At 51.9% G+C, this 24,177-nt stretch overlaps 1 protein-coding gene and 1 long non-coding RNA gene across 3 annotated transcripts; one reads left to right on the forward strand and one right to left on the reverse strand.

Moving 5' to 3' along the window:
* The first annotated feature begins 14,951 nt into the window (after window positions 1–14,951).
* On the forward strand, window positions 14,952–23,136 carry SIGLEC11 (sialic acid binding Ig like lectin 11). 2 transcript variants are annotated; one of them, XM_023650198.2, is made up of 9 exons: window positions 14,952–15,092; window positions 15,169–15,552; window positions 15,696–15,980; window positions 16,181–16,228; window positions 19,195–19,452; window positions 19,527–19,811; window positions 20,058–20,154; window positions 20,491–20,569; window positions 22,171–23,136. In XM_023650198.2, exons 1-9 carry the CDS (start codon window positions 15,056–15,058, stop codon window positions 22,360–22,362), a joined length of 1,665 nt encoding a protein of 554 aa, XP_023505966.2. In that variant the 5' UTR covers window positions 14,952–15,055; the 3' UTR covers window positions 22,363–23,136. The 2 variants fall into 2 exon arrangements, with proteins under 2 accessions (XP_023505966.2, XP_070080851.1); XM_070224750.1 differs by lacking the exon at window positions 20,491–20,569.
* LOC138915943 (uncharacterized) lies at window positions 21,030–23,683 on the reverse strand. The gene is made up of 2 exons (XR_011422457.1): window positions 23,491–23,683; window positions 21,030–23,008 (listed from the first exon to the last, which is right to left on the reverse strand). It is a non-coding gene; the product is annotated as an uncharacterized lncRNA (long non-coding RNA).
* Window positions 23,684–24,177: the final 494 nt, after the last annotated feature.

Below are 24,177 nucleotides of genomic sequence, written 5' to 3' on the forward strand. Positions count from 1 at the left end.
TAGGTCAAAGACAATCGTGATGATAATAGAAACCACCAGTTATACTTAGGATCGAGTGCACACACTGGGCACATGGCCAAGTTGGGACCAATAGAACCGGCAAAAATACAGGAACCACTTTTAGATTCACTGTTAATTACTTACATAGACAGCGAAAGACAGGATAGCCAAAGGTGCCAGCTACTCAAGGTCCTTGTCACACACCCCAAAAAGGACGATGCGAAAACAAAAGGGGCTGGATGGCTGAAACGAGGTGTGGGGTACCCCACACTGAGGGGCCAGCTGTCTGATGACAGCCTCCCAGGGGAAGTGGGGAGGTAGGTGGAGGATGGCCTGGCAGCCATGGTGGGGACATCCCACTACCTCTGTGTTGAGGGTGTGGAGGAGGAGGAACTATCCCGCTACCTTCTAGGTCCTTCTGGCTGATCTAAGAATTAAGCTGGCAGAGCAACAGGAGAAAGTAAAACAGAATTTTTAATAATATCGGAGAAACCCAGGAAAACTGAGTAACTCAACAAAATGGCCTAAGTCACTACCTTAAATGCCATCTTCAGCTACAGACAAAGGAGGATGTTGAGGGTCAAAGGGGAGGAAGGGAATTTACATGGAGATGGAAAAGCAAATGTTTGGTAAACAGATGTTGGCCATGCCTTGGTAAACAGATGTTGGCCATGCCTTGTTGAGATAATGAGAGATGGAGAGGACTGTGATTAAAGAGCCCTTGTTAGGTTTCTCCCTGTCTGCCACACCTAGTTTATATTATCCTGTAGTTGGCTTATGGTATTAGCTCCTTCCTGGAACAGGCCTTCTATCTTAAATTCTTTTAGGCAGTTAGGAAGGTCAAAGTTTCCTTCAGAGTCTTTTGTTCTTAATAATCAGGCCAGGGGCTGGCCCAGTGGCCTAGTGGTTAAGTTTGCGTGCTCCGCTTTGGCGACCCGGGGTTTGCAGGCCTGGATCCAGGCTCCCACCCAGCACCTCTCATCAAGCCGTGCTGTGGTGGCATCCCACATAAAATACAGGAAGATTGGGCAACAGATGTTAGCTCAGGGCCGATCTTCCTCACAAAAAATAAAAATAAATAAGCCAAAGAGACACATTTGGGGGTGACAAATTCTGATCCCCCACAGGGATTTTTTCAACAAATCTAGAGGGAGGGGCCTGCTGGCATTGTTCAGAGAGGCTCAGGGCTGTTGTTGCTGAGGTCTCTGATTCTTTTGTCCTTTTCCTCATGATCACAAGATGGAGGCCACAGCTCCAGGCATTGTATCTGCATTCAAGGCAGGAGGACTAGCAGACTCTGGTGGGTTTCTGCTTACATCTCACTGTCTAGATCTATGTCACATGGATATTCCTGGTTGCAAGGGAGCCTAGGTATAGACGTACCATGGAATATGATTCAGCCTTAAAAAGGAAGGAGATTCTGACATGCTACAACATGGATGAATCTTGAGAACATTACACTAAGTGAAATAAACCAGTCACAAAAAGATAATTAGTGTTTAAATCCACTTATATGAGGTACTATTCTAGCTCCTCAAGGTTCACCCAGGAGTGGAGTCGCTGGATCATATGATAATTCTATTTTTAGTTTTTTAAGGAAATGCCAAACTGTTTTCCACAGCACTGCACCGTTTTCCATTCCCACCAACACTGCACAAGGGTTCCAATTTCTCCACATCCTTGCCAACACTTATTATTTATTGTTTTTTGTTTGTCTATAGTAGCCATCCTGAGGGGTGTGAGGTGTATGTCTAAAATTTTTAATTCAAAAAAGAAGGGATGTATCTAAATATATTGTTGACTAAGATATTGATGTCATTTACCAAAGACCAAATAACGGTGGCTTAAATAATATAGAAGATTGCTTTTCTTGTGTAAATATCCAAGCTGGAAGATGGGGAAGGGAGCAGGGCGGCCCTGCCTCCTGAGTTCTTTCATGGATCCAGGTTCCTTCTCTGTTCTTGCTCTGCATCTCCCAGCTCCGTAGCCCTCAAACTTGAGCATGCATCAGAATTCCCTGGAGGGTTTTTTGAAACACAGATTGCTCGGCCCCATGCCCCAGAGTTTCCGATTCAGCAGGTCTTGGATGGAACCTGAGAATTTGCATTTCTCACAAATGCAGGTGACACTGCTGCTGCTGGTCTGGGGACCTCACTTTGGGAACCATTCTCTTAAGGTGTCACCCTCTTAATGGTCTAAGCCAAGTCACAATTGCTAGGACTTTGTTACAGCAAGCAGGAAAGGGAAAAGAGATACTGGAGAGCAGGCAGCCTCCTTTTAAGGACATAAGCTTGGAGTTTTCCACCACACCTTTTCTGGCCTTTCCTTTGGCTAGAATTTAGTCACATGGCTCTGCCTAGCTGCAAGGGATCCTGGGAAATGTAGTCTCTAGGAGGGTGGCCATTTTCTCAGCCAGAACCTAGGTGGTACTATTATTAAAAAGAAGAAGCAGGGCCAGCCTGTGGCATAGTGGTTAAGTTCTGTGTGCTCTGCTTCAGCGGTCTGGGTTTGCGGGTTGGGATCCCTGCCTGAACCTACACCACTCGTTTGTCAGCCATGCTGTGGTAGTGACCCACATATAAAGTGGAGGAAGATTGGCACAGATGTTAGCTCAGAGCTAATCTTCCTCAGCAAAAAAAAAAAAAAAAAGAAGAAAGTGAAATGGACTTTAGGGAGTATGGTTATTAGCAAGGTCAGGAATGCAGGGGCTTTGAGGCCAGCAGTTCTCAGTTGTCTGTGGGCCTCAGGGTCCCCAAGACCCTTTCAAGTGATTTGCAAGGTTAGAATTATTTTCATCATAATACTAAGACATTATTTGCCTCTCTCCCTTCTCTTTCTCTCTGGAGTTTTCCAGAGGTTATGTGATGTGTGATGACATCATCACTCTGACAGCTGACAGAACATGTGTTTGTGTATTCTCGTGACTTAGAAGTTTTGCAATTTTAATTGTTAAAACTAAATATTGATAGTTACGGCCCATGCAAACAAAAGTTCTTTGGGGTCTCCGATATTTATTTAGAGTGTAAAGAGTTCCTGAGACCAAAAAGCATGACACCTGCTGCATTAGTATTCATTTCCCCTTAAATTCAAGTCTCGCGATGGGACCATCCAAGAGTTTGAACTGGGGCTGCAATTCCACCGGAAGTGACCATTCCTTACAGCTTCTCAGAAGCAGGGCTTTCCTGTCCGCCCACCGTAAAGCATCTCTATTTGCGACAATGCTGAAACTTACCCGCGTCTTGTGCGTCTGGACCACAGTGGGGGAAATGCCCCGCCCACTTTTGCGTTCTGGAGATGACTGACAGCAAAGAGGCATCCGTGTCCGTAAGACTTAGGTAAGGAGTGACCCCCTTGTTTACCTAAGACAGGGCCACACAGACCCTCCAAATTGCCATTTTTGAACTCATAAGTGGTTAGCTGAATTGTTTCTTCCCCATTGTTAACAAAATGCTGGCTAACCAAACTTAGGTTAAGTCTCTCTCCTTCCCCCTGCTCTCGGGACATTTGGTCCATCTTCAGCCTGAGCCCGAATGCAACCCCTGAATGGCTGGTCTCTCCCATCTACTGTCCTATCAAGCTGCCTTTTCGTCCCGCTTCCCCACATCCTCCTCCCTAGAAAAGAAAGGCTTTTGTCTAACCCTTCGGAGCTTGCAAATCTTACGGTTTTTCCACTTGCAATTGTGTCCCCCCTCTGCAAGAGTTCTTCCTCGCAATAATCCTTTGGAGTAGAGTCTCTCCTTACCAAATCTGATTTTTTTTAATTGAGGTGGAATTCGCATAATATAAAATTAATCATTTTAAAGTGAACAATCCAGTGACCTGGAGTACATTCACAATGTTGTACCACCACCAGCTCTGTCTAGTTCCAGAACATTTCCATCACTTCAAAATAAAACCGCGTGCATCCAATCTGTTTTTATTTGACACTTGCAATTCCACGAACTGGTGGAGTGGGTTTAATTCTTGTTCACCCTTGATGGTTTAGCCTTTGGGGTCTGTAATGGGTTGAAAGGTGGTCCCCCCAAAAGATATGTCCACGCCCTCACCCCTGGAACCTATGAACGTGATCTTATTTGGAAAAAAATGCCGATATGGACTCTAAATGCAATGACAAGTGTCCTTATAAGGGACAGAAGAGAGACACAAATAGAGGAGGAGGAGAGCGCCCTGTGCGGATGGAGGCAGAGGCTGGAGCGATGCAGCCACAAGCCCAGGAACGCCCGGAGCCTCCAGAAGCCGGAAGAACCAGGAAGGATTCTCCTCGAGAGCCTTGGGAGAAATTGGCCCTGCCCACAGCTCGATTTCAGACTTCGGCCTCCAGGACTGTGAGAGAACAACCTTCTGTTGTTTTAAGCAACTAAGTTTGTGGGAATTTGTTACGGCCGCCAAAGGAGACGAACACAGGGTCTCGGTTTATGGCTGTGAGGGTCGTCTTTTAGATTCCCCACTTGGGTGACCCCAGGCTTTTCACTATCCTTCATCTATTGGGTGCTGAGCAGAGCAAGATCAAAAAAAGAAGAAGAATAGGAAAAAATGCATCTCTGAGAAGCCATGGCCACAGCCAGCCTTCCTGCGGATGTTTACTCGGGGTACTTAGGGTTAGGAGGACAGTGACCCTCAGAGTTTGAACTCAGTTTGAAGAATCCTTGCTTAGTGTTGCCACCTGGCAGGAACAAACACAAGTGTCAAGGTCCAAGTTCAAGTTCAAGTTCGCCTGGAGCAGCCAAGGCCCTCAGGGTGAAGCATCTTCAGTGCCATCTCCCCTCTCTGGTTCTCGATTCCCATGGACTTTGGCCTGAGCGGTCCTTGCCAATTGCTGTTGAGAGATGAGTTTTGTATTTTACTGGTCACCTTTACCTAGATTTAGGAGGGCTGCCTTGTTTGAACAATCTAGAATAGACACAGACTCTTTATCTCCACCTTAGATTTGTCTTGCTCCATATGAAGACTTGCAAATTTAAGCCTCAGCGCTGGAATGTCATTCATCTACGTCATACAAGAAAACAGCAGGCCAGTGCAGGTCAATCTTACCGGCAAAAAAAGGAGAAAGGGCTAAATCAAGCTTTACTCATTCACAGTGAAATTAGGAGCATTTAGTGATTTTTCTCCTCCAGAAGTGAGGCAGAAGCTGGCGCTGCACCTCCCAGCTGTGTGGCCTTGAATAGGTGTCTCTGCCTCTCTGAGCCCAGGTTCCTTATGCAGAAGTCAGGAACGGGCAACGCAGGACCCCAGAGGCAGCCCAACGTGGACAGACATTACCAGGGGTTTGGAGGGAGTCCATCCTGGGCGCTAACCTTTTCTCCATCATAATCTTTCTTTGTGAGCTGGAAAAAATGGCGCAGCTAGGCACCGGTTATAGAGTCTGGGAACCAGTTTAAAGGATTCTCGTTTGAAGATAGGAATAGAATAGAATAGAGTAAAAAACCATCAGGTCGTACAAGGGTGGTAGGTAGTGAAACTATGCTGATGTGAAATGATTTCTTACCGTGCATCACGGTCGGAAACCTTCGGAAGCCGCTGGTCCACGGCCCCGGCTTCATGCACTGATTTCCAGACAAACCCCGTTAACACCCCGGATAGCGACTCCCTTGGAGACGCGGCCTCCGCTTCGCCCAAAGCAACGTGTGCGCCTCCGGGCGGCGGTCTTAGCAAGACTCGGCCGCCAGGTGGCGCGCGCGCCCCGCTGCCAGTGGGTTTTGCTCCATCCTCGACTCTGACGGTCCAAGCAGGTGGGTTATTTCTTGTCCCGCCTGGACCGCAGGATCCCGATTCCCGGGACTGGAAGCCCCGGCCACGAGTATAGCTCCCGGGGCGCCGCGCTGCACGAGGGCTCGGCGGTCACGGAGGCGTGTGGCCACCCTAAGACCATCCATCCCTTCTTCGTTCCTCCCACGTTCAAGGGGAAGGAATGACACAAGGGCCTGGACACCGGGAGGCAGGGGTCATCGGGAGCTGCCTTCCAGTTTGCCCACCACGTCCTCCTCTCACTCTCTAGTCCCCTGCGCTGCCTTTTATTTCCCTCAATAGCACTTACTGCCATCGCACGTATACTTGTGTGTTGTTTGTGTGTCTTGACTCAAATGTAAGCTCCACAGAACGGAGTTTTTGTCTCTTTGGTTCAATGTGGCCTCCTTAGTGATTGGAACACCCCGGCACAGCGGGAACAGTCAACGGTTGTTGAATGAAGGGATATACATGGAGGCAGCACTAAATAAGATACACTTCCAGCATGATAGAAACTGAGGACAAGGGCCTGCCCGGTGGCAGTGGTTAAGTGCACACATTCTGCTTTGGCGGCCCAGGTTTCGCAGTTTGGATCCCGGGTGCAGACATGGCACCACTTGGCAAGCCATGCTGTGGTAGGGGTCCCACATAGAAAGTAGAGGAAGATGGGCACGGATGTTAGCTCAGGGCCAGTCTTCCTCAGCAAAAAGAGGAGGTTTGGTGGCAGATGTTAGCTCAGGGCTAATCTTCCTCAAAAATAAAACAAAACAAAACTGAGGAGAAAATACATATACTTGAGAGGGAAGCGAAATATGCCAAGATAGAAAACAGCTCTGATGACCTCTTGGTCGTGGCGTAAGGGCCTAATGGAGTAGCATCCTTCTTTGTTCATTCCTATACCCACTGAATCCAGCCAGGACTTTGTAACAAACAGATGTGCCATCAATCATCTTCTTCTTCTTCTTCTTCTTCTTCTTCTTCTTCTTCTTCTTCTTCTTCTTCTTCTTCTTCTTCTTCTTCTTTTTTTTAAGATTGGCACCTGAGCTAACAACTGTGGCCAATCTTTTTTTTTTTTCTGCTTTATCTCCCCAAATCCACCCTGGTACATAGTTGTATATCTTAGTTGCAGGTCCTTCTAGTTGTGGCACATGGGATGCTGCCTCAACGTGGACTGACAAGCAGTGCCATGCCCACACCCAGGGTCCGAACCAGCAAAACCCTGGGCTGCCGCAGCAGAGTGCACGAACTTAACCACTTGGCCACAGCGCTGGTCCCAGCCATCAGTCTTCTTGAATGAATGAATGAAAATAAGGCACATGGCTTCCCTGAGATTCAGCTTTGGATATATTAAATGGATAAAAAGCAACCTTGCAAGAATTTTTAAGAACATGTATGTGCTGAGAAAGAGAAAGTGAGCTGTTGGTACCCCACAAGTGGCCTGACACAGCTAGGCTGTGGTGTTCTCCTGTTGGGCATAAACAATCTCAGAACACAAAATTCAGGCAAGGCCACTCTTTGACCTTAATAAGTAAGACAAGAGGCCGGCCCCATGGCCGAGCGGTTAAGTTCATGTGCTCTGTTTCGGTGGCTCAGGGTTTCACTGGTTTGGATTATGGGTGCAGACATGGCACTGCTCATCAGGCCATGCTGAGGTGGCGTCCCACATAGCAGAGCCAGAAGGACCTACAACTAGAATATACAACTATGTCCTGGGGTGCTTTGGGGAGAAGGAAAAAAAAAAAAAGAAGAAGAAGATTGGCAACAGATGTTAGCTCAGGTGCCAGTCTTTAAAAAAAAAAAAAAGACAAAAACCAAGATCACTTCATAATTTTGTCTAAGCGCAGACAAAAAACAAGGTCACAGTGCAAACCAAAAATATCCCAAATTTCTCCCTCTCTCCTGACTAGTATGAGTGATTGCTGCTGCTTTACCAATCACAGCTTTCTCTTCGATCTAGCTTTCCCTCCCTTCTCGATCAATTATCCAATCAATTATCTTCTCCACTTTCCCTTTTCTCATCTGGTACTTTTTAGTTTTAGAATTTCCATTTAATTCTTTTTAGTAATTCCTTTTTCTCTGCTAAGAGCTCATATGTGTTCATTCATTATGACCATATTTTTCTTTACGTCTTCGAGCATGGTTATAATGCTGCTTTAAAACACTCGTCTGCGAAGTCCAACATCTAGTTTATCTTTGTGTGTTGGTCTTCACCGATTGTCTTTTATGTTGAGTCTGTTTCTTCGCCTTTATAGCAGTGTTGGATTTGTACCCTGGATATTGTGAACTATATGTTGTGGATTATGTTTTGTCCCTCTAAGGTGTCTTGTTTTGGAGGTCAGCTTCTTTGGCTGAACTCTCGCTAAATTCTGTCTCCTCCGAGCTGGACAGCAGCCCAAATCTCTGTTCAGTTCCTTTAGCCTTAGTTTGGATGCTTGGGATTCTGACACATGTGTGCATTGCTTAAGGGTCACCAGAAATTTGGGAAGACTTTACACGCAATATTTGGGACTCCCCTATGTGACTTTCTCCTTTTCCAGGATTTATCCCTCCTTTTCCAGCTACTGTGGTTCCCCAAACTCTGTCCTCTGGTTCATCAACCAGTAGGATGGATGGTTTTCATCAAAGATTTATTCATCCCTTGTGGTGACCAAGACCCATTAAGATCTGCCTTCAGACAGAAAGCATTACAAAAGGGGATCTAAGAGGACCTTTGTCCCCCCCACCCGAGCATTAATCTACTTCAGAAGTTACCTCCCTTTGGTTGCTCTTCACTGTTGCAGGTAACCATTTTCAGAGTTTATCCAGAGGTAAAGAATTGTTGCTGTTAATAAATAAGTTATTTGCTATCTGTGGGAGGGTCGGTCTAAAAGGAGCAGCTTGGCCATTGGTGCAGTGGAATCGTTTATTTTCTTTGGCTGTCAAATTTCGACTCTCCTGGAGGAAGACGTGCTGTCAGTGTCTTTCGTAGCCCCCTGGAGGCCAGGCAGGCTGGAGAAGAGAAAGCTCACCCCCCCTTTCCCTATGCTCGAGGGTCCTGGACAGGAAAAAGCAACGTGTGCTCATCCCTCCCCATGTGTGTTCCCCGTGGCTGATTAATGACCCCCAAAGATAGCCAGGTCTTTTTGTGTGTGTGTGTGTGAGGAAGATTAGCCCTGAGCTAACATCTGCTGCAAATCCTCCTCTTTTTTTTTGCTGAGGAAGACTGGCCCTGAGCTAACATCCGTGCCCATCTTCCTCTACTTTATATGTGGGACGCCTACCACAGCATGGCTTGCCAAGTGGTGCTATGTCCGCACCCGGGATCTGAACTGATGAACCCCAGACCGCCGAGAAGTGGAATGTGCGCACTTAACCGCTGCGCCACCGGGCCGGCCCTGATATCCAGGCCTTAATCGCTGGAACCTGTGAATGTTCATTTATATAGCAAAAGGGAAGTTGCAGGTGTGATTAAGCTAAGCATCTTGAGATGGAGAGACCATCCTGGATTATCTAGGTGGGCCCTAAATGCAACCACAAGCACTCCTAGAAGAGGGAAGGAGAGGGGGTTTTGAACACAGGAGAGAAGAAGGCCATGTGATGGAAAAGCAGAAGAAAGCGGAATCAGAGACAGGAGATGCTACCCCACTCGCTTTGAAGACGGAGGCAGAGGCCATGGAGCAAGGAATGCAGCTCCAGAAGCTGGAAAAGGCAAAGACACGGCTCATCCACTAGAGCCCGTCAAGGGAGCAGGGCTTAAATTTAAACATAGTGGCTTAAAACAATGAAAATCTCTTCGTTTACAGTTCGGGAGTCTCCTGGGCGTCAAATCAAGGTGTCGGCAAGTGGGTTTCTCCCGGAAGTTCCAGGGGAGGATGTGGTCCTTGCTCCTTGCGGTTGCTGGTGGCCGCCAGCATCCTTTGAGCCTCGGCAGCCTCGCTACAGTCTCTTCTGTTGTCACACATCCTTCTTGTCCTTCTGTAGTCGGATCTCCCTCTGCCTCTCTCTTATAAACTTGTGGCTACATTTAGGGACCATCTGGACAATTCCTCCATCCCAAGATGCTTAACGTGATCACCCCTGCGAAGTCCCTTTTGCCATTCGAAGTGACATACTCACGAGTTCTGGGGACCAGGACGTGCACATCCTTGGGGGCTGTTATTCAGCTTATCGCATACACCGTCTGCTTGAATCTTCCACCTGGGATATAGCACTTTCTCCGATTCTGTCTGTGGGAAGAGAGAGAAAGAAACGGGCTCTCTCGGCCCCGCCCCTCGCCACACCCTCTGTCTCTCCCTGGGCGATGTCACAGCACTGTGGTCCTAGGGGTCCCATCCCTGCACCTCGTCTGAGCCCCTCCTGGGCCCAGCTCAGCCTGACGGGCAGGTGGCTGTCAGCGAGCCAGGCCAGATGCAAAGATGCGCCTTCCCAGGCTGAGCGGGATGAGCCAGAGGCTGCGGGCAGCCACTTCTGGACCCTTCTACAATCAATGGGTGAACACCTCTGGAGAAACACTGAATATTTCCTTAACTATAAGCACAGTTCTGCTTATAGACACTTGAACGGCTCCTGTTGCTCCAGAAATAATGCCCCAAACCCCTAATGTGGTACCCAAGATACGTGTGCTCCTCTCGGGATTAGCCTACGAGGCTGGTTTCAAATGCCTCACATGTGCGCGCGCACACACACACAAATAGATATCCTTGCCGCATATGGACATGCAGGTACAAAACACACACTCAGAGACACAGACATGCACACCCACAGGCAGATGCACAGATACAAAGACGCATACACATACATACAAAGTGGACACACACATTCAGACACGGACAGAGGGACACATGCATACGCACGCACACACACACACAAGCTTACACGCACACGTTTGGGTGTTTTTCATTGTGAGTCCCGGGCTAGACGCTCCACCCTGATATTTCTCCTGAGAAGGGGGGGGCCCCCGTGTCCAGGCAAGTGGACCTGGCTTTCACGCCACGGAGACCCGGGGCAATGAGGTCTCCCATAGAAGAGAGAGAACGGGGTTTCTCTCCTCTGCTGGACACTTCCTGACTTTGGGTGATGCTATGTGTCAAGGCCATGTGGTCCTGGGTCCCTGGAATCCTGCCGGTGGCTGACCCCCCACCACACCCCACTCTTTCTGACCATCTATTGGAAAAGCAATGAATTGCTTAGTTGATTTGAAAGAAGGGAAGTTTTAGGGGCCCATTTTGCAACTCTGCAGAAATTGAAAAAGTGACTCAAAACAAGACAAAACAGAGTGACTGAGTCAGACGGAGGTCCCGGCATCCTTCCTCCTGCCCCCGAGGCCCTTTCCCGGACTGCTGTCCGTGGGGTCCAGGCCGGGCTATGGACGATGCAGTCACAGTGTCAACAAGAAGGATTGGCAGGGGATGCGGTGACCTTGGGTCAACCGGCCACGGGTTAGGGGCTCTGCTGATGCTGGGTGGTGTCCTTGTGGTCCAACCTGGGACCATTTGGTTAAAAGCGCTGGTGCCTTGTGGTTAGAGACGAGCGGTTGAGAAGCGAAGCGAGGAACTGCTTACAGACGAAAGGGAAGTGATACTCTCTCTGTGCGGTGTCGGACGGTTCGTTCCATTTCCTTTTATGTATTTGTGATAATCTCAGCAATTTTCCCGTCCCAACCTAGACAAGCTCTGGGCCGGTTCCGAGCACATTGCGGCATGTCCACCCGCGGGCGCACCGAGGGCGCCGAGATAGGGGACGCAGAATCCACAGACCCAGGCAGGCGGGCACCTGCGCCCCGACTTCAGAAAACCGTGGTTTTCCGCACCACAGCCTGAGGGGGGAAGCAGACTGTTATGGGGGTTCCCCAAGACCACCCCGAGTTTTAGTGATCCCCCAGAAGGACTGAAAGAACTCAGAGAAACCGTTCCACTCGTGGTTTATTTGAGTGGAAGAACTGAGATTAAAATCTGCAAGTGAAACGTGTACGGGGCTGCGTCCAGGCGAGGCCAGGCGTGGGCTTCCAGGGTCCCCCCCCCCAGTGGGGTCGTGTGGACAGCACTTAATTCTCCCAGTGCCATGGACTGAATTGTGTCCCCCCCAATTGACACATTGAATGGTGACTCCAACGTGACTGCATTGGGAGATAGGGCCAAGAAGGTCATGAAGGTTAGATGAGGTCATGGGGGGGGCCCTGATAAGATAGGATTGGTGTTCTGATGAGAAGAGACACCAGGAATCTCTCTCTCTGCCATGGGAGGACACAGAGAGAAGGCAGCCGCGTGCAAGCCAGGCAGTGGGCCCTCACCCAGTCGGCACCTTGATCTTGGACTCACAGCCTCCAGAACTGAGAGAGAGGGGCCGGCTGGGTGGCGCAGCGGTTAAGTTTGCACGTTCCGCTTTGGCAGCCCGGGGTTTGCTGGTTTGGATCCTGGGTGTGGACATGGCACCACTTGGCAAGCCATGCTGTGGCAGCGTCCCACATATAAAGTAGAGGAAGATGGGCACGGATGTTAGATCAGGGCCAGTCTTCCTCAACAAAAAGAGGAGGATTGGCAGCAGATATTAGCTCAGGGCTAATCCTCCTCAAAAAAAAAAAAAAAAAAGAACTGAGAGAGAGTAAATTTCTGCTGTTTCTTGCCCAGTCTGTGGAATTCCATGGCAGCCTGAAGCTGACCAGCACACCCAGTGACACGGTGACGATGTGTATGGAGTGTTGCCAACAGAGGAAGCTCCTCTGGGCCTTGGGGTCCAGGGCTTCTACTGAGGGCCTGTCATGGGTTGACGTGTCCCCCCGAAAAGGTGTTGGAGTCCTAACCCCCGGGACCTGTGAATGCGACCTCATTGGGAAATAAGATCTCTGCAGGTGATCAGTTAAGGTGAGCCCATGAGAGTGGGCCCTAATGCGGTAGGACTGGTGTGCTTACAAAAAGGGGACATTTGGACACAGACACAGACACGTACTGAGGAAAGACCATGTGAAGACGCAGGGAGAGCATCATCTATAAGCTGAGGAAAGCTGGAAGCTGCCGGAAGCCAGGAGAGAGGCCTGGAACAGATTCTCCCTCATGGCCCTCAGAAGGAACCAGCCCTGCTGGCACCTTGATTTCAGACTTCTAGCCTCCAGAACGGTGAGACAATAAATTTCTGTAAGTGTGGTCTGTGGTACTTTGCCACGGCAGCCCCAGGAAACTGACACAGGGTCGGTCACATAGGCATGGAGCGCCCATGTGGCTGACCTTAGTTGTTGAGTCTCCAGCCCCTCCAGGGGTCAAGCTGATACCACACAGCCCAAGGTCCCACCATAATCATGTTGTTACACAGACTATCTGGTGTGGCCCAAGGCCCCAGGTAAGCCAAGTGGTGCTTTTTTTTTTTTTTTTTTTTTTTTTTGCTGAGGAAGATTGGCCCTGAGTTAACATCTGTTGCCAATCTTCCTCTTTTTGCTTGAGGAAGATAGTCGCTGAGTTAACATCTGTGCCCATCTTCTTCTATTTTGTATGTGAGATGCTGCCACAGTGTGGCTTGATGAGCGGTGTGTAGTTCTGTGCCCGGGTTCCAAACTCACGAACCTGGGGCTGCCAAAGCAGAGTGCACGAACTTAACCACTATGGCACCGGGCTGGCCCCATACCAGTCACTCTTATCAGGCGGGACATGCCAAGGGCTTAGGGGTCGCTTCCCAGGAGCTCAGGCAAAGGCTAGACCTCTCTTTGGGTAAGGCTAGCTCTTTACTAGATGCACAGCTGGTAAATTGAGGAGCTGGGCTGGATGCAAGCAGGTATTTGTCCTTCATTCTCATGTGGTCCTGACTCTCAGGAGAGGGACACGTATCCAGCAAGCCCTGGGCAGTGCTGACCACGCCCTCCTGTCACGGTGGGTGTAAGACGGGAAGCTTCTCACCAGAGCCGGCTAAATGATTTGCAGGCCCCTGAGCAAAACGAAGATGGGGGGCCCCTTTGACGAAAAGCAGGAAAAACCTTTTTCCTTTCTTTCATGGCCTCTCTCTTTTGACCTGTTGTGATGTTTTGCTTTTTAACATTCAAGAAGTTGTGGCCACATAAAATTTACCATTTTAACGTGCACAACTCAGTGACATGAAGTCACATGTTGTGCAACCATCGCCACTACCCAGTTCCAGAACTTTTCCATCACCCCAAAAGGAGACCCCAATTCATTGGCTGCCACTCCCCATACTCCACTCCCTGCAGGCCTGGTGTCTGCTGATCCACTGTCTGTCTCTGTGGATTTGCCTATTCTGGGCGTTTCATACAGATGGAGTCACACAATATGTGGCCTTTTGTGCCTGGCTCCTTTCACTAAGCATGATGATTTTGAGGTTCATCCATGTTGCAGCATCTCTCAGTGCTTCATTCCTTTTTATGGCTGAATAATATTCCATTGTGTGGAGGGACCACATTTTGTTCATAGTGGTTTTCTGGGTTTTTTCTTTTGAGAAAGATTACCCCTGAGCTAACATCTGCCGCCAATCCTCCTCCTTTTGCTGAGGAAGACTGGCCCTGAGCTAACATCCGTGCCCATCTTCCTCTACTTTATATGTGGGACGCCTACCACAGCATGGCTTGATAAGCGGTGCCATGTCCACACCCGGGATCCAAACCAGCAAACCCCAGGCTGCCAAAGTGGAACATGTGAACTTAACCGCTGTGCCACCAGGCTGGCCTCCAAAGTGTTTTTTATTTGCTGGTTAATGTCCAATCCCTCAGGGTGCCTGGGCTCCTGCCTCTCAACTCAGCATCACCCAGACCCTCTCTGTGCCCAGGTGGGGGCATAGGGGGTGAGGTGGGGCTGAGACCCTGTCATGGAGATGGAGGAGGTGGGGAGGTGGCAGAGATATGACCGCATGTGGTCCAAGGTCTCAAGCCCCCTGGTGCGTGCCCCATTCTCCCATTAGAGTTCACCTACAGAACATGAATTCAAGGATAAAATGACTAAGGATTTCAAGATGTTGACCTCAAAGCATCAAACCCCAAGCGGGAAGCCCTTTGGAGCTCGTGGCCCTGTGCAGCTGGCTGCTCTCACTGTGGAGCTGGGAGCCTTGTGTAGACATGGCCCCAAGACAGGTAGGGAGCTCGTGGGGGCACTGGGCTTGGGGTCACGCAAGGGTGATGCCCTGAGGGCAGGAGTCCCCGCCCCCCCATCCTCTCTCTGCTCTGTGGCTTCCATCTGTGAAAGGAGAAGTCGGAAGAGGGGACCTTCTGGGACATTTGGCATTCCTCAGTTCCTCTTCTGTGGATGGTCACTGCCCCCTCCCCTCTCAGAAGCTTCCTGTTGGAGCTTCCTGTGGACTGACAGGCAGCTCCAGAGGCCAGACGGTCCCAGGGGGAGGCCCAGCCCCAAGGACCCTGGAGATGTTCTTGCTGCTGCTGCCGCCCCTGCTGTGGGCAGGTGAGTGGGTGCAGGGCCGGGGCTCCTGGGCCGGGCGGGGGGGTGGGGCTGCAGCTGAGCTTCCGTGTCCTGCCAGGGTCCCTACAGGAGAATCCGAGGGTGGAGATACAAGTGCCAGAGTCGGTGACGGTGCAGGAGGGCCTGTGCGTCCTCGTGTCCTGCACGGTGTCCTCCGTCGGGGTTGGCTTGAATGACTCCGCACCTGCCTACGGCTCCTGGTTCCAGAAAAGGTTTAGTGCCCCAAAGGACATTCTCGTGGCCACAAACAACCCAGCCAGGACAGGAAAAGCGAAGACCAAGTTTCCATTCCTCCTCTCCGGGGACCCCAAGACCAACAACTGCTCTCTGAGCATCGCAGGCGCCAAGAAGGGGGACGGTGGACTCTATTATTTTCAACTGGAGAGAGGAGGGGACTTGAGAAACACTCACAAGAGTGTCCTGGTCCCCGTGACAGTGAGAGGTAGGGAATGGTCTCCAGGGATGGGCGGAGCATGTCCTCGGGGGCAGGAACGGCCCCCTGGCCCTGCATCTTTAAGGAGGACAGTGGGGCGTGGTCTGTGCAGGGTCCCATGGGGGTCCAGCCTCTCCCGCTCTCCTCCCCAGCGCTCACACAGACCCCCGACATCCACATCGACCGGCCCCTGGAATCTGGCTGCCGCAGCCACCTGACGTGCTCCGTGCCGGGGGCCTGTTTCCAGCCGACGCCCCCCATCGTCTCCTGGACGGGGGCTGCCCTCGGAGCCCCGGGCCTGGACTTGAGGGCCTATAACTCCTGGGAGATCTCGCTCACCCCCCGCCCGCAGGACCACGGCACCAACCTCACCTGTCGGGTCACCTTTCCCAGGGCTGGTGTCAGCACCGAGGGGACCCTCACCCTCAGCGTGTCCTGTGAGTGTTTCCTGAGGGCCGAGGGGAAGGGCTGGGAGGGGGCTGAGCGCCGGTGACCTGGAGGCCAGGGCTGGGGTCCACGGCAGGAAGGACACAGGCTTCCTTCTGATTCTCTTTCCATTTCCGTGCCTCCCGGGGTGCGTAGGGGGCGGGCGGAAGGGCCGGCTCTGACTCCATCCGTCACTGTGTCGCTGTCCTAGATGCTCCATGGGACCTGACCATCAGCATCTTCCGGGGAAACTGCACAGGTAGGACGGGGCATCCCCTCCCCAAGGCGGGAACAGGAGCAGGTGGCCCGTGGAGAGACGCAGGGAGAGCAGAGATGGGAGCCCCGGACATACACTCTCTAACATATGGTTTTTCCTTACTCTTCATTCCCTCAAAAGACTTTTTGTCAAATATGTGCAAGTTATGAGGAACCATCATAAAATGAATGCCTTGGTTCTCACCACTGAGCTTAAGAAAAAGAACGGCAACCCCATCTTTGGGGCACCCTAAATACCCCTTCCCAAGTTTGGGCCCTTCCATCTTGCCTCAAAGAAAGCCACTATGCTGAATTTTGTCTCCTCATTTCTTTTTGCTTTTTTTTTTTGAGGAAGGTTAGCCCTGAGCTAACACCTGCTGCCAATCCTCCTCTTTTTTGCTGAGGAAGACTGGCCCTGAGCTAACATCCATACCCATCTTCCTCTACTTTGTATGTGGGATGCCTGTCATAGCATGGCTTGCCAAGCAGTGCGTGGGTCCGTGTCCAGGATCCAAACCCGTGAACCCCAGGCGCTGAAGCGGAACGTGCGCACTTAACTGCTGCGCCACTGGGCCAGCCCCATTCTCATTTCTTTTATTTAACTTTATTTTTGATTGAGGTATAATTGACACAAAAATTGTGTATATTTAAAGCATACAACATGATTGATATACATACACACTGTGAAACGATTACCACAATCACGTTAATGAACACGTCCACATTCCTTCTCTTTTCTTGTAATTTTACTTCCTATGTTTGAATCCCTACGCGATGTTTAATGTACCATGCTTTTGAAAACATCATGTTAATAGGACTGAAACATACGTGTTCCTGCCTATTTATTGTTTTCAACTGAAATTAAATTCATATAACAAAATTAGCCATTTTATTTTATTTATTTTTAGATTGGCCCTGAGCTAACATCTGTTGCCAATCTTCTTTTTTTCTTCTTGTTTCTCCTCAAAGCCCCTTGGTACATAGTTGTATATTTTAGTTGTGGGTCCTTCTAGTTGTGGCATGTGGGACGCCACCTCAGCGTGGCCTGATGAGTGGTGCCATGTCCGCGCCCAGGATTTGAACCAGCAAAACCCTGGGCCGCCGATCAGAGCGCGTGAACTTGACCACTCGGCCACGGGGCCAGCCCAAAATCAGCCATTTTAAAGTGAACAATTCACTGGCATTTGAGACATTCACAATGTTGTGCAGACACCACCTCTATTTAGTTCCAGAACATTCTCGTCACCCCAAGGAAAGCTCTGTACCTATGAAGCAGCCAGTCCCTGTTCCTCCCTCTCTCCAGCCCGGGGTAACTACCGGTCTCCTTTCCGTCTCCATGAATTTGCCTGTTCTGGACATTGCACATAAATGGAGTCCTACAGGATGTGGTCTTTTGGGTCTGGCTTCTTTCACTCACCATTATGTTTTCAAGACTTATCCACATTGTAGACTGGATCAGGGCTCCGTCCCTTTTTGTGGCTGAATAATATTCCACTGTCTGGATGGACCACCGTTTGTCTCTCCATCCGTCCGTTGACGGACACGTGGGTTGTGTCCTCCTTGTGGCTAACGTGAACAGTGCTGCTCTGAACAGTTGCATGAACACGCGTAGCCTCTGGCAAGAGGAATTAGCTGCCTGGGGAGTCCGTGTGGTGGGGAGACTTGGTTCCCAACACCCCTTCCTCCTTTGTGACTTTTAGGATGCAAAATATGAACTTCCTGCTTATCCTGAGATAACGGGGGAAAGGAGATGAGGACGTAGAGATCGGGTCCCGGAGAACCTTGAAGGATTCAGCCCTTGAATTTGGGACGCCTGGATGAGGGATGCTGAACTGTTCAGGAAGGGGAGAGAGACATGTGGACAAGGACAAATTGCCTCAAAGAGGTTCAGGAGATGGGGCCGGTCTGGTGGAGCAGCGTTTAAGTGTGCACATTCCGCTTTGGCAGCCCGGGGTTTGCTGGTTCGGATCCCGGGTGCGGACATGGCACAGCTTGGCACGCCATGCTGTGGTAGGTATCCCACGTATAAAGTAGAGGAAGATGGGCACGGATGTGAGCTCAGGGCCAGTCTTCCTCAGCAAAAAGAGGAGGATTGGCAGCAGTTAGCTCAGGGCTAATCTTCCTCAAAAAAAAAAAAAAAGAGGTCCAGGGACAACCCAGTGTCCGTCAATGGATGGACGGATAAACAAAGACTGGTCTATCCAGACGATGGGTGTGACTGAGCCATGAAAAGGAAGTTCTGACAGGCGCTACCATGTGGATGAACCTGGAAAACAAGAGGAGCGAAAGCAGCCAGACACAAGAGCCCATACTAGATGATTCTATTTGCACGCAGTGTCCAGACTGGACGAATCCAGATGAAGCCATCGAGATGGAAAGTGGTCAGTGGTTGCTTAGGGCTGCGGGGTGGAAGGACCGGGGGAGGCGAGGGTACAGGCTGCTTTCTTTAAGCTACGCTTTGATTTCTCCAGCCACACTCTCTCGTATGCTCCCCTTTTCCTTTTTGGGGTGATGAAAACATTGTAAAATCGATTGTGGTGATGGTTGCCCGACTCTTTAAACGGCATGTAAGTGGAAGTGCATGGTATGTGAATTATATCTCAATAAAGCTGGTCAACAAATTGCTTGTGGAGGTCGCTTCCCAACTTAGAAACAAAGGAGAGGGGCTGGCCCCTGGCGTACTGGTCATATTCGCACGTTCCGCTTTGGCGGCCTGGGGTTCACGGGTTGGGATCCTGGGTGTGGACCTACACACCGCTCATCAAGCCACGCTGTGGCAGGCGTCCCACATATAAAGTAGAGGAAGATGGACACAGATGTTAGCTCAGGGCCAGTCTTCCTCAAAAACAAAACAAAACAGAAACAAAGGAGAGGAGAGAGAAATAGGAGCAGAGCTTCTGAGCCTCAGGCCTGAGCTCAGTGTGCTCTCTCTCTCTCTCTCTCTGTCTCTCTCTGTCTCTCTCTCTCCAGAACTGAAATACCCAGGGAACGGCTCGTCTCTTACCATCCCGGAAGGGGAGTCCCTGCGCCTGGTCTGTGTCGCCGACAGCAACCCTCCGGCTACACTGAGCTGGGTCAAGGGGAACCAGACCCTGAGTCCCCTCCAGGCCTCGAGGCCCGGGCTCCTGGAGCTGCCCCGGGTGGAGTCGGAGCATGAAGGCGAATTCATCTGCCAAGCTCAGCATCCTCGGGGCTCCCTGCGCGTCTCCCTGCACCTCTCTGTGCACTGTGAGTGTGGGAGGACCAGGGAGGGGAGTCCTGGGCAGGCAGAGGCACCGCTGACTTCTCCTCCTTCCCCACAGACCCCCCACAGCTGCTGGGACCCTCCTGCTCCTGGGAGGACCAGGGCCTGCACTGTGGCTGCTCATCCCGAGCCCAGCCGGCCCCCTCCCTGCGCTGGCGGCTGGGGGAGGCTCTGCTGGAGGGGAACAGCAGCAACGCCTCCTTCACCATCACCTCCAGCTCCTCCGGGCCCTGGGCCAACAGCTCCCTGAGCCTCATCGAGGGGCTCAGCTCCGGCCTCAGAGTCAGCTGCGAGGCCACGAATGTCCACGGGGCCCGGAGCATGACTGTCCTGCTGCTGCCAGGTCAGGGGTCTGCCGAGGGGTGAGGCTTAGGGAGGAAGGACTCTCCATCCTAGAGAAGATGAAGCTTGGAGGGGGAGCGGCTGGGGCCTGGATGGGAAAGCGTGAGAGGAAGGGCTGGGGGGGCAGAGTCCCGTTCTTTAGCTGGTTGGGAGCTGAGGAACGTGACAGCTCAAGTTCCGTGGGAGGAGGGGGCACGAGGGTGCTGGGGTTTGGAGGGGAGTCACCCCAAACCCCACTCGTCGGCAGGGAAGCCCGAGCTCGGGGAAGGATTCGTTTTGGGGGCTTTCGGGGGAGCTGGTGTTGCCGGCCTGCTCAGTCTCTGCACCTGTGTCCTCTTCCTCATGTGAGTGTCGTCCCCAGGAGGGAGGCTGGGTGCCGGCGGTGGGCAGGGGTCCAGGTCCCGGGATCCCAGACGGCCCCAGCTGGAGGAATCTGGACAGTGCTGAGCTTGTGAGAATTGGGTCTGGGGCCAGAGAATCAGAGCAGGGTCTGTTCCCGCCCCCCGATCCCAGCCATCCGTGAAGGGCCCCTGTTGTCATTATGAAAGTCATCAGGCTAGGTGTGTCCCCCACCTCCCGGCCTTGGTCAGCTCTTTCAGCCTCTTAAGCAGGGGGACCGTAGCCACACTCCAAGCTCTGAGCCAGCCGGCTGGTCAACGGTCCCGGCCTCCCCCCCTCAGAGTGAAGACCTGCAGGAAGGCGACACCCGAGGCGGCAGCTGCTGAGGATGCCCCCTCCAGGCTGGGTCCTATCTCCCCGGTGAGTGATGAGCTCTCTGTCCATCAGGATCCCATCTGGCCACGTCCCCACGGCCACACCCCTCTTGATGACTTAGATGGTCATCATGCCATAAATAGGCTTTTGCTCTTCGGTCCCCATCAACTCAGTCCCCAGGTCCAGTGACCCAGGACTCGCCTCCCCTCTGCTCTCCATCTCCGCTCTCAGAGCCTAGGACCCCCACGCCCGTCCATCTCACCGTGCCAGCTCCAACGGGACCTTCCCTACCGCCACCTCCTCATTTCTCTCTGGGCCCGTGACCCACTTTCCTCCTCCTTTCTAACTCTCCTCCCCAACACAGGCTGCCAAAGAGATCTCCCCAGGATCATAACTGTCTACAACAAAGTTCAGGGGTCCCCCAGACCACTCTCCCTCTGACGCCAAATGCAAGCTCAGGGGTGCCCAAGACACTCAGGTTCAATAACTCGCTCCGAGGCCTCACTGAAAACTGTTGTGCTCACAGTTATGGTTTATTCCAGCAAACAGACAGAGAGTAAAATCAGCCGAGGGGAAAGGCTCACAGGGCTGGGTTCTGAGAGACCAGGAATGAGCCTCCAGGGTGGCTCCCAATGGCGTCACGAAGATGGCACTTACTTCTCCCACAATGACATGTGCCCACAGACAGGGTACTGCCCACTGGGGAAGCTCACTTGAGCCTCAGGGTCCAGGGTTTTTATTGGCAGTTGGTCATGTAGACATGGCTGACTGCCCATGTGGCTGACCTTAGTCCAGGGGTCAGGGAGATACCACGTGGCCCAAGGCCCCACCGTCAATCACCGTTGTCAGCACAGACTGTCTCTCGTGGCCCAAGGTCCCAGGTAAACCCAGACACTCCTATCAGGCAGGACAGTCCAAAGGTCAGAGATTCCCTGCCGGGTGCTTGGGCGAAGGGTCGAAGCTTGTTTTGGGCGAGGTTAACCCTTTACTGCACAACATTCTTTGATTTTGGGGTTCAGAACACAATTTTGCGATTGCATTTACCTGAGTTTCCGAAATGCTGAGTGGTCCCCGAGGGCAGTCCAGGTCTGAGCAAATCCCTGCCCTTCTCACACCACCCGCCCCATTCCTGTGCATCTTGTCACCATTTGCAATTAGATAGTCATATAATTGACTACTACTTTAATGTGTGCTTCCTGCACTGCAAGCTGTGGGGCTTCAGGGATGGCATCTGCTCTGTTCCCCACTGCATATCCAGGGCCTGGCGCAGGGGAGCTGTTCCATAAGGCAGTGGGCATGGGGCAGAGAGACCTGCGTATGAATCTTGACCTTACCAACAACTAAACGTGTGATTTTGGGGTATTTATTGGCCTCAGTTTCTCTATCTGATAAAGGAGGATAACAGGGTCTCCCCAGTGGATTGTTGTAAGCAATCTAGGAGGCTGGCACTTGATTATCAATAGCCAGGCATCATTACTCTCAAATGTTTGTTGAGTGAATGAATGAATGAATGGGGGTTCAGCCAGTTTGTGGAATGAATAGATGAGAGACTCAATGCTCAGGTTCCAGGTTTGCTTGTGGGCCTTCCTTGCTCCCTTCCGGCCACCGTTATCCTCATCTGAGCCTCTTCTCTCCCCTCCACCCAGGCTGACCAATACGAGTGCCTGCCAGGCAGCTCCCTAGACCGCCTGCCCCCAGCTGTGGCCGCCCCGGGCATGGGAGAGGAGGAGGAGCTCCACTACGCCTCCCTCACTTTCTGCGAGCTGAGGCCCCGGGAGCCCTGTGACCAGGAGGCCACCAGCACCACTGAGTACTGTGAGGTCAAGGTCCGCAAATGACGGCCCCCAGCTCCAGCGGCCTCGGCCGGAGGACTCGGGGCTTCCCCGGGAAGGGGGACCTCAGGGGCCAATCCCTGAGGGTGCAGGTCTCTATGTAAATGGGCTGCCAGTGAGTGTACGGGAGTCACACTAGTGTGGTGACTGGTGGGCAGAACTGGGCTCAGATTTCAGCCCCGTCACCAATTACAAGCGTGAGTTTGAGCAAGTCCCCGGACCTCTCAGCGTTCCTCTCTGTAGAATGGACACAACCAACCTACCCCACAGGGTGGCTGTGGGGCGTCGAGGCAGTCATTAACCCAAGGCATCCGACAGGGTGCGTGGGCAGAGGGCACGGTGCCCGAGGCCACACCTCCCAGGGCAGCTGGGCTGGTGTACGGGTGCCGCCATCCTGGCCCAAATGGGGGCCACCCAGCAGGTCTGTTCTAGCTCAGAGCTCCCCACAGGCCGGTCTTCGGCTGTCGTCGGGCTGCGTCGCCGCTCGGTTCTCCCTCTGGGCCACCTGCCTCCTCCTCCTCCTCCTCCTCTCCAGGGGACGACCCCTGGGGCACCTCCTCGTGGACGCCCTGCCGGCCGGGCTCTCTCACCGCCTCCTTCCTGGAAACCCAACTCGGGTATTTTACCCCACAGAGAGCCACTCACTGAGTATCTGAAATAAATGAAGGGCCATCCAGATTACATAGCTCTCTCTTTAATTATACGTCCCCGATGTTTTGGTTCCCTTTAATGGCTTCTTCTTTTTGCAGAATTTGTTCATAAAATTCCTTGCAGTTACAACCTATGTTGTTATGTAGTTTTTACAGTGGTCACATCCCACTTTTGTTCTTTTTTCCACTGAATGCCCAGTGGCTTTTTTCTACTAACGAGGAAACATGCTCAGCATTGGTGCGATGAGCCAATATGTCGGACACGTATTGGCACACAGTTGCCAATCTTCTTCTCCAACCATTCAAGCCCCTCCATTCATTCATCTATTCCTCGTTCCTTCCGTTTATTCATCCTTTCGTCCATCCATTCATCCTTTCCTCCCTCCCTCCCTCCAGTCATTCATTCCTCTTTGAGACACCACACACCTGCATTCACTGAAGGCTTCAAGCTGTCCTGCATCAAAAGTTATTTTAAAACACTCACCACCAGCACCACAAGCATCTGATGAGCCTGCAGCCAGGGTTTCATTCTGGGGCAGAGGTGGGTGTAGGGGACGGAGGGGCTCCAGCCACCATCAGCCGCGTGGTGACATGCAGGTCATCCCCACCCCCTGGGCCGCGTGATTCTCTCTAAAGCTGATGACAACACCCTCCTCTTTCAGAGTTAGGGGGACGAGCTGTCAAAACACACGAGGTTAAGAAGCCGGCTCAGGAGACAGATCGACCAGAGTGGGTTTGGGGACACGGAGGGAAACTGTCCTCATGCTCCTTGGATGTGGGATTCTCCCGCTGTCTGAGCAGCGCCGGGCCCTGCGGGCTTTGCTTGCTCAGAGATGAGGGGGAGCACAGAGGGGGTGCTTGACTGGGCCCGGGGCCAGGAGGATGGGAGCGACAGGCGCTGACCGTCCTCGTACCCGATTTGGAGCCCAGAAGGGCCGATGATGTCCTTCGCCTTTTGTGACTCGTGAACAAAGAGGGGCGACATGCAGGGGAGTTTCGGATGGGTTTTCTCTCTCGTTGAGGAATAGCCCCTTCTGGAAAGGGTTAGACACACCTCTTCCAACCAGGACAGGAGGCCTCTCCTGAGCAGGCCAGTGGGGGCGTCTCGGAGCAGTTTCTGCCCCCGCCTGGCCTCCGCATCTCCCCATCCCAAGTAGGGTGGGTGATTCAG

This window comes from Equus caballus, chromosome 10 (assembly GCF_041296265.1).
Source record: "Equus caballus isolate H_3958 breed thoroughbred chromosome 10, TB-T2T, whole genome shotgun sequence".
In the NCBI taxonomy this organism is placed as follows: Eukaryota; Metazoa; Chordata; class Mammalia; order Perissodactyla; family Equidae; genus Equus; species Equus caballus.

Excerpts from the sequence above, each read along its gene's own strand:
- SIGLEC11 (XM_023650198.2), top strand. The coding sequence starts at position 15,056 with ATGTTCTTGCTGCTGCTGCCGCCCCTGCTGTGGGCAG. Across the intron at positions 15,981-16,180 it reads CCTCACCCTCAGCGTGTCCT|ATGCTCCATGGGACCTGACC; the intron begins GTGAGTGTTTCC and ends TCGCTGTCCTAG. Across the intron at positions 20,570-22,170 it reads GGCTGGGTCCTATCTCCCCG|GCTGACCAATACGAGTGCCT; the intron begins GTGAGTGATGAG and ends CCCTCCACCCAG.